Source organism: Candoia aspera, chromosome 3 (genome assembly GCF_035149785.1).
Source record: "Candoia aspera isolate rCanAsp1 chromosome 3, rCanAsp1.hap2, whole genome shotgun sequence".
In the NCBI taxonomy this organism is placed as follows: domain Eukaryota; kingdom Metazoa; phylum Chordata; class Lepidosauria; order Squamata; family Boidae; genus Candoia; species Candoia aspera.
Window position 1 is genome coordinate 208940603 of NC_086155.1, and position 9224 is coordinate 208949826.

The 9224-nt window shown below is 58.1% G+C and overlaps 1 protein-coding gene across 1 annotated transcript; it reads left to right on the forward strand.

Annotated features, from left to right (window-relative positions):
• Window positions 1-63: 63 nt before the first annotated feature.
• Window positions 64-8741, forward strand: LOC134494766 (TBC1 domain family member 20-like). Its single transcript, XM_063300013.1, has 7 exons — window positions 64-400; window positions 853-933; window positions 2139-2325; window positions 3703-3804; window positions 3973-4114; window positions 4458-4642; window positions 6979-8741. Exons 1-7 carry the CDS (start codon window positions 64-66, stop codon window positions 7229-7231), a joined length of 1287 nt encoding a protein of 428 aa, XP_063156083.1. The 3' UTR covers window positions 7232-8741.
• The last annotated feature ends 483 nt before the right edge of the window (window positions 8742-9224 follow it).

Sequence of the window (9224 nt, forward strand, 5' to 3'; positions counted from 1 at the left end):
GCCGCAGCCCCCCTCCAATAGGAAGGGCGGGGCGGGGCTTCCTTCGCCTGCGGGCCAGGGGCGATGCGTGGCGGCGGCGGCGGCGGCGGCGGCGAGCGAGGGGGGCGGGCTTCGCCTCGGTCGGAGACCCGCGCAGAAGGAGCCGGCGGGGCCCGGCCCGGCCCGGCCCGGGGCGCCCCTCCACCGGCGTCTCCTCCGTCCCTCCCTCCAGGGCGTCCGGGCTCCCAGAGGCAGCGCAAGCGGTGGCTGATCCACCGGGCCCTCACCAGCGACCCCGTGGACGTGGCGGGCCTGCGCCAGGCGGCGGTCAGCCGGGGCGGCCTGCTGACCGACGAGGTCCGCCAGAAGGTGTGGCCGAAGCTGCTGGGCGTGAATGTGTACAGCATCCCGCGCAAGCCGGGTAGGCGGCCGGGGGGCGGAGGCGGCGGGGGCCGGGCGGGCGGCCGCCGAGCGCGGGCCCGGCTGGCCGAGCGCCGTCCCCTCCAGGGGCTGCCGAGCGCTCGCCCAGGTGGCTGGGCTGCGGGGCCTGCCCCGGGGGTCACCCGGACGGGGTCCAGCAGGAGGAGGAGGAGGGGGGGTGCAGGCAGTCGCAGTCGCGCGGGCCCGGGGAGCGTTTGGGCGGGGCGGCCGGGCTCTGCGTTGATGCTCCCTTTGGGGAGAGTCTGTGGGCCGGTGCAGAGCATGCCGGACAGGACTTGTGGGCGGGAAGACAGCTCTCGGAAACTGCGGCTGAGAACGGGGGGGGCGGCGGGGGGGCTGAAGCTGGCGCTCCTTGGCCAGGGATTTGGAGAGACCCTCGGGCGCCTGCAGCCCCCCACCCCGCCCTTCCACGCACCCTCCCTTCTCTCCCAGGTCGGGAAGTGCGGCAGAACCACAAGGATTGCAATCAAGTCCTCCTGGACGTGCACCGCTCGGTTCGCCGGTTCCCCCCAGGTGAGCTGCATCTGACCCAGGAGAAAACGATGCGACAGCACTTACGGGCAAAGCAGGCCGACCCCCCTGGGGTGGCAGTGGCACAAGCCCCACTTGGCCCTCAGAAAGAGCCAGGAGAGAGGATCTGCCTTGGAGGACTGGGCACGGAACCCACAGATTGCCCCCGCAGGCAGTAGAGAAGGCCCAGCCTGGCTTGCACTGAATATGGGAATGCAATCTGGAGGGATTTGAAAAGGAAGGGGGTACTGTTTGCAGTTCTGAGGCCCAGGACACCACAGGCAGTTGCGTGTTGAAATCTGTTCCTGTCCGAACTTAAGGTCCAGGGTCTCTTCTAGAATTCCACTCCACGGCAGGGTGGGAGTCCCTGGGTTTTCATCACACTTGGAGATGCCCATTTTTTCCACAAAGACAGAAAAATTTTGTTCCAAAGTTGTGATGTTCCTTCTGGCACTTTTAGCAAAATTTCAAGATGCATTTCCTATTCAATATCAAAGAAATGATTGTTTTTTTAAATTGTTTGGCAGTTTCACTTATGGAAGTCGTGGGGAGGGGATGGAATTGGCCTTGTATGCTATAATTGGAACAAGTTTGGGCCTTTGTCCCATGGATCTAACCATTCATTTTGACTCTTGCCTAACTATCATTGCTGCTAACTCTGGAATGAAGGGGCAACAGCTGCTGTCTCTTTTTAAACAAATGCAAGCTGGGAACATCCAGGGTGGGAGTCTTACCAGTAGCCCAGCTGTTAACTTCCTGAGCCCGGAAGTGTCTGTAGGGAACCTGAGGAGCCCCCACCCAGAAAAAGCCTAAGCATCCAGATCAGTCATCTCGGGAGCGGGTTTCCTCTCCTCACCTTGCACATGACATCGTAAAAGTTTGTTTCTGAACATATGTACAGCCGCGTCCTCTAGCTCAGTGTTTGTACAACTTGGCAGCTTTAAGATCTGTGGACTTCAACTCCCAGCATTCCCCAGCCAGCGAGTTGCCAAGTTGGAAAAACGCTGCTCTAGCTGAAGTTGGAGTGCTGCTAGCTGAAGGGTTCCCTCGGGCTGACCTCCTGGTCAGGGAGCCCCAGCACCTCCTTGTTCAGCCTGGGTCGTAGTGGAGGCCTGTCCCTGAGTGCTCAGAGCAGCTGTGGTTCAGCCCTGGCAGCAGAGGTCAAAGGTGGTTGTTTGGCCCTGACCCCCTCTTCCTCCATGGCACAGGGATGCCCGAGAAGCAGCGCCAGGTCCTTCAGGAGCAGCTGGTGGATGTCATCCTGCATGTCTTGAGGGCCCACCCGGAGCTTCACTACTACCAGGGTTACCACGACATTGCCGTGACTCTGCTGTTGGTATCGGGTGAGCGCATGGCTGTTGCCCTGCTGGAGCGGCTCTCTACACATCACCTGAGGTGGGTTGCCCAGAGCTGGGTCAGGCATCTGCCTGCCTGCCTGCAGGGAAGCGTCATAGAATGGAGCGGGGGAAGGGGGCAAAATCCCCCCACCTCGTGACTGGGCTGAGGGACCTCTGGCGCTCGCTCCCCAGCTGGGGGCAGAACCCTGAGGACGAGGCGCCTCTAGTCCGACTCTTGCTCCCCAGCGCTTGCTCAGCATGCAGCCACGCTGGTGCTCCTCAGTGTGCAGGTTGCTCGTTTTGTTTCCATCCCTTTCTCCCTTTGTGGAACACCCGGCTGTGTTCCTGGACATGCTCCCACCCAGGCAGGAACTGGCCCAGATGCTCAGCTTCAGCATCCTGCAGCCTTTGGCCTTTGCCTCGACCCATGGGAGGCTTTAAAGGGGTTGGATGAATCTGTGGAGGACAGTTCTGCCGTGGCCTGCCTGGACCAGGGTAAGGCTCGGTGTGGGCCAGCAGGGCCGCTTTTACCCCCCATTCGTGCATGTGGCCAGTGGGCAGTTAGTCCCTGGCCAGCAGATGAGATCACGGGCCATGCGAGCCGGAATGGCTTCCCTTTGATGCTCTGGGGAGGAAACCGCTGTTCCTAACCAGGAGGCTTATGCTGGTTCCAAGGAGGACAGCTGAAGCCTCATCTCTGGCCAGCAGCGTTCAGGAGACCCCTCCTGCAGATCGTGCATGAGCTCTCGAGAAGGGTTGGGCAAATTAACTGCACTTTGGCGGCTGGGAGCCTTGTAGCCTGGAGCACGTTTGCTTCTTCAGAGGGACATGACCTCTAACAAGCAGAAAGCCGGGAGGAGCGGCTTTCCTGCCTTGGAGGAAGACCTTGTGGCTGTGGCTGCATTGGAAAATCCTTGGGTTGGACGAAGCAGGGAGTTATTTTGTCCTCCAGGGACGGAAGGAGAATGGAACAACATGACTGGCTAATCTTCAGGTGGCCACGCCAGCAATAGCAAAAAGGCCTTCCTCCCCTCTGAGTTGGAGAGGCAGGATAGGTTCCCAGTTGTGGTGCCGAGAACCAGTTCTTCAGTACTCTCAGCGTAGGCTCTGGGGCATTTGGTCCTGCAGTCCAAAATCGACCTTCTGAGTTGCTGTCTTGCAGCTGACTCCAGTGAAAAATAAATCTGGCGGCCCTCAAGTCTGCCACTTCTGATCTAGACAGAGGCAGTGGCTGGGGAGTGGACTGGAGAAGGGCAGGGAGGAGGAAAAGAAGAAGGGGTTCAGTTGGCAGATTGTAGGGAGTGGGGAAGGAGGGCGTGGAGTTGGTCCTCTTTCACACTGGTGCCTTTTGGCCTGGGGATCGCTTGGGATGGGGTCTCAAGAGATCCACCTTGTCTGGCAAGGACTCATCGTAGACCACTTGCTGTCTTTCCAGGGACTTCATGGACCCCACCATTGACAGCACCAAGCACATCCTCAATTACCTGATGCCAATCCTGCAGCGGGAGAGTCCTCAGCTCCATGACTTCATGCAAAGGTATCCCCTGGGATGATGGTCACGGTGGGTATCAGCTATCAGCTGAGGAGGCCGTAAAATAAATATTTTCCATGCTGTCCTGATAAGAAGAATTGTGGGCATCTGAAGAGCTGCAGTGTGGACCAGGACCTTATCACTGGTGACCCCTCTTTTCACCTTTGGTTGCAGAGCGGAGGTGGGGACGATCTTTGCCCTAAGCTGGCTGATCACCTGGTTTGGTCACGTCCTTGCCAACTTCCACCATGTCTTGCGCCTCTACGACTTTTTCCTGGCCTCCCACCCCCTTATGGCTGTTTATTTTGCGGCAGCGGTATGTCTGAATCCAGGCCAGCCACCCTGGGGTCTCCGGGGGATGCTTCGCTTCTGACCCCTTGTCCTGACTGCATGTGCTGTGGCGGAGAGGTTGATGCAGCATTCTGAGCCACCCCATGATTCCTGAGACCCCCAGAGGGAAAACCAGAACTCAGTGGGACGTCTTCTAGTAGGAGAGGAAATGCTCGGCTCAGTGGGACAGCCACTGGGGGTAAAAACGGGGCGAGTCCCCATGTAGGAACCTTGTTTGGCTGAGGAGGACCCAGGCAGGGGGGAAGCAGAGCCTGGGTCAAGGCGCCAGTCCTCAGCCACCCCTTTCCTCCCCCTTGCCCCCAATTCAGGTTGTTCTCTATCGGGAAGAGGAGGTGCTGTCCTGTGACTGCGACATGCCTAGCATCCACCAGCTCCTGTCCCGCCTCCCACAGGACCTGCCCTACGAGGCCCTGGTTGGCCGGGCCCACCAGCTCTTCCAGCGCCTGCCCCACACGGAGCTGGCCGAGTGGGCGGCCCTTCAGCAGTGCAGGAGGTGAGCGGGCAGCGCAGGTTTCGCAGGGGAGGAGCAGCTCTTCGGCGGGTGGGATTCGGGTTTGTTCCCTGCGTGGGAGGGTAATGCAGCAGCCCCCCCAAAACTTCCGTGAGGCTCCTGGAGATGTCCAGAGGGGGCTGCCCAACTGCAATTTTGAAAGCAGGAAATTGTTACTGAACAACGGGAGGGCAGTCGTTTTTCACATAAATTAAATATTGTTGACGTGGCATCAGGTTTGATTTTGGACCTGCTGAAGCCAGCGCGTTTAGAGCGGGACACCCAGTGGTATCTCCACAGGCCAGGCTGGCCGGGAGCGGAGTAAGGGCTGGGCCAGTTTGCCTGAGGGGTGGCCTGCAGCCCAGGACTTCTAACTGTGAGCTTATCAGCGTGCCTAAGCAAATCTTACCTCAAAGCTGAGAGCGTCGGGGAAGGCCGAGGAAAGCTCGGGTTCAGGATCGGCTCAGCCAGGAAGGGGCAGCATTTCGCACGTGCCGAAGCGCAGCGGAGGAGTTTACGGTTCACCCTGTTGCGGGACCCAGCCATCTGCTGGGAGCGAGGCCTTCATGTTAAGCCACAACTGGCTATCTGCTAGTTCTGTGCTGTTCAGCCAGGTTGAGCATAGCCAGGGCTTTGTGAACCCAGTCACCATGCCTCGGTTTCAGCAGCGCCTCAAGTCTGCTGCGACAACGCAAAGGCTTGCCAGGAGTGAGGCGAAGAACATTTTTTACTTTGGAAAGCCTAAAGACTACCTGAATGTTGTGCCTTTTGAAGACTGTCGTAACGGTTCTGGCACAGGGCAATTAGCCAAGAAGCCAGCGATTCCCCCACAACCTTTGAATGGCCTAAGGCTGTGATTGGAATTCAGTTGTTGGATATTCCTGGGCTTGTATCTTTCCTCTTAAAACTCTTTCCTCCCCAGTTCTCAGGCCCTTCTCGCCACCCAGAAGGGTTTTGCACAGTCACGTTGCCTTTTTTCGACACATCCTGCCAGGCGCCTAATGACGGGCAGGGTTCTTTGATTCCTGGTGAACCTGCGGTGCCCTCTTGCTAAACAGAGCCTCCCTGCTGCTCCTCTGTTTGTCTCCTGCCCCAGGGCTCTGCTGTCATGGCATTTCAGCCCAATCTCCTGCGGGCTGGCCTGGCCTGGGCTGTTTCGGTAGTCGCCTTCTCCCGGACCCACACACCTTAGGGGCTCCTTGGGCCAGGCTGTTCCACGGGCAGGGAGTGCCTGTGCGTCCTGCTGGCACGTGGCTGTGGCCTGCAGCTGCCGCCTCTGCCAGGGGGTCTTCGGGGGAAGGCCACCTCCCTCGGTTTGGCAGCTGTAGCTCTGCAGCTGTCAGGGTGGGCAATAGAGGGGGAAAGGCTTTCCACTTTTTTCTAAGCTTATTTTCACCTTCCCTAAAATTCTGCACAGCTAAAGGCTGACAAAGCAGATTCCCTTGTGGTTACAAATGTGAAAGAATGGATGTTACCAAACTTCAGGCAGCTTTTGCATAACCTGCAGCTGGCACACGTGAAGCAGGCTGCGTGTGTCCTGAGCCGCCATCGCCACCCCCTCCCCAGCTTGAGCTTCATATCCTGATTCTCAAAAAGGATCTCTGGCATCTGCCTGGGCCAGTGGCAAGTGCCAGCCAGCGTTGCCAAAGAAGAGACTGTTTTTCAGGCTGGGCTTGTCCTGGCAGCATCGGGTGACCTGGCTGTTTTCAAAAGGCCAAGCAGGTCTTGGAGGGGAGAGGAGACCGGCCGGGCAGTCGTAGAACCGTTCCAGAAGATAAACGTAATGCTCTGGTGTCTCAGTGAAGTCACCGAGAGTTGAACATGGTGGAAGGAGATGTCCCCTTTATGTCTGATCCTGCCCCACGCTTTATGTCTGATCCTGCCCCCCCATTTTGGAAGTTTTCCCCTCTGAGAAAAGAACCGTTTTAACAATGACCCAAAGCCCTCTTTGGTCTGGGGGGGGCAGCTCCCTGGTCGCTTTGTTGTCAAAGCCTAGTCCAGCTTTTACTGGAAAGCGCTCCTGGCTGGAGGTGAGGAGGAAGTGGACAGGCGAGGAAGGACCGTTCAGGTTGACTGGTGTCACCAAACGGGGATGGCAAGCGAGCGCCTCAACACGAGGCTGAGATCCTGCCAGAGCTCAGCGGGAAAGCAGATGGGTCCCCCCCATTGCCATTGCGGACAGGGGGGCAGTGAGGGCAGGTTTGCATACAGGGGGGAGCCCTAATCTCTGCAGGTTGGGGGGGCTCTGTCTGGCCCTGGCACCCCACCAGGGTTTAAGCGCTTCGTTTTCTCTTTCTTTCCTTTATGCATCCTCCCACCCACCCACCCCGTCCCTCCAGCATTGCCATCGGCTCCTTCTCGGCATTCCAGCAAGAGGCACTCTGCCAGCGCCCAGACACCATCCTTCGCCAGCAGCAGCGCCACCCCAGCGCCGGCAACATGGAGTCCAGCACATTCCTTCTCCCTGCAGGACGCAGCACCCTGCTGAAGGCCGCGGTCTGGGGACTCTCGGCCACGCTGGGGGCTGCTGCCCTGGCTGTCGTGCAGACTGCCCTGGAGTGGGGCCCCGATTTCCTCTCGCAGCTCTTCTAGGGTGTCTCAGTGGGGTGGCAACCCCCCTCCCCAGCTCCGCAGCTTGATCCAAAGGCTCTAAGTCCGTGGGCTGGACGGAAGGAGGGGCAGCCCCGCCCAAGGCTTACGGGGCCGGAGGATGGGATCTGGAGCCCCATCCTCTCTGCAGCACCACAGCCCGTTCCTGCGTCTGCCAGCTGCCTCGGAGCTGAGCTCATCACTGCCTTCCTATACCCCCCCACCTACTGGATGGGGGAGGCCGCAAGTACAGTGCAACCCCCCTCCCACGCAGAAAGCCCTGGGGCTGTGCAGGTGGGGAGCACCAGGCATCTAGCCTTGCCCACCAAGCAAGCCAGTGGGAGGGGAAGATCAGGAACAGAGAGAAGGGGGGCTGTTTGGGCGAGGAAAGCCATAGCTGGCAGGCAGAGTGTGCCCTTGCAGGCCAAACGTGCCAAGCACGGTCCCCGGCACCTCCTGCAAGGCCTTCTCTGAAGCCCTGTGCAGCCGCTGCTGCCCCTGATCTCTGTCTGGGTGGAGAGGGAGGCGGCAGCCCCCGCCCCAGCCGAGGTGCAGAGACTCCCGGTCCACTGTGCAGTCTGCCCTTAGGTGGGGAGAGCCTCTGCTGCCCGTGGCTGGAGCAGTGTGACCTGGCCTTGGAGAGAAGCAGAGATCCTGCAAGACATTGGGCCTTGGGTTGGGGGGGGGGTCTGTGGGAAAGTGCTCTTCTCCAGGGAGCTCTGGAGTGGGCACCCAAGCCACTTTGTGCTCCAGAAGGCTGGTGGGTCCCTCGGGTGGGGAGCAGCTGCTGCTTCAGGGAACTTGGTTTCTCAACCAGCAGAACCACATGAACGGAAGCCGGGCTCGAGTATGGATTTATTATCATTTTATAACTAAGGTGCGAATGTCAGGTGACTCTCCCCTTATCCCACTGTTCCTCCACCTCTTCCTGCAGGAGCAGGGAACCGGTGGCCCTCCATGGGGGGCTCCCAGCCTCCTCCATGCTGGCCATGGCTACTGCAACTGTGCAGATTTTAGCCACAGCTGCCAGCAACCCCCAGGTTTCAGACTGGAATGATGTCAGGACTTCCTGGGGGAAAGTCCCCCTTCATCAGGACCCATTGTTGGCCACAAGGAGAGAGTCTCTTTGGGGTTCACATATATTTGGTAAATGAAAAGAAGAAGTTTCTTAATGGCAAATAAAGAGCTTTGCCTGCTCCCAGACATTGCTTTTGACTAGCCTTCAGCGTACCTTGGTCTTGTCTGGAGATGAAAGGGAGGCCAGGGAGCGTCACTTTCAGAGGTCTCCGGAGCAGGAGGAAGGTCAAAGGGGAAGTGAGCTAAGAGGCAGAAGCTGCTCTCCTTTTCAGTGACTTACTTCCTTTGGGCCTGCTGTTTGTGGTAACTTTCTCAACAGGATCAGTTGCGTTTTTAATATAAAGCAAGTACTTGCATTTCAACTGACTGTGAAAGCCTTTTGATAAAGCGACGCCCGTTTTACAAGTGGAATCTCTGCGTCGGAAAGGCCTTTAATGGCACTTCCAAGGATACATACGAAGTATGGTGGTCCTGCCTGTAGCTGTCTTGTTGCGTGTGTTACATGATGGAGACATGGCATCATAGAATCCTCAGACTGGAAGGGACCTTGGAGGTCTTCTAGTCCAACCCCTGCCCAGGACAGGAATCCTCAAACCGTTTCAGGCAAATGGCTGCCCAACATTTGCTGGGAAACCTCCGTGATGGAGCCCCATAATTCCAGGGAGGAGGCTGCTCCACTGTTTCAGCGCGCTCAGGAAATTCCTCCCTGGCCATTTCACACAACTTACTGCTCCAAAATACAGCTTTTGCATATTGTGCGAATGCAACTGAAATGACTTGCAAATCACAAGTTGCATTTTAATACATTGTTCAGATATTTTCCAGTAAACCCCAGACAAGCACACATCAATTGCTTCTTGCGAGTAATGGAACCATCTTTCTAATGCTGGATCCTCCCACACTGAGTGAGTAGGGCTAG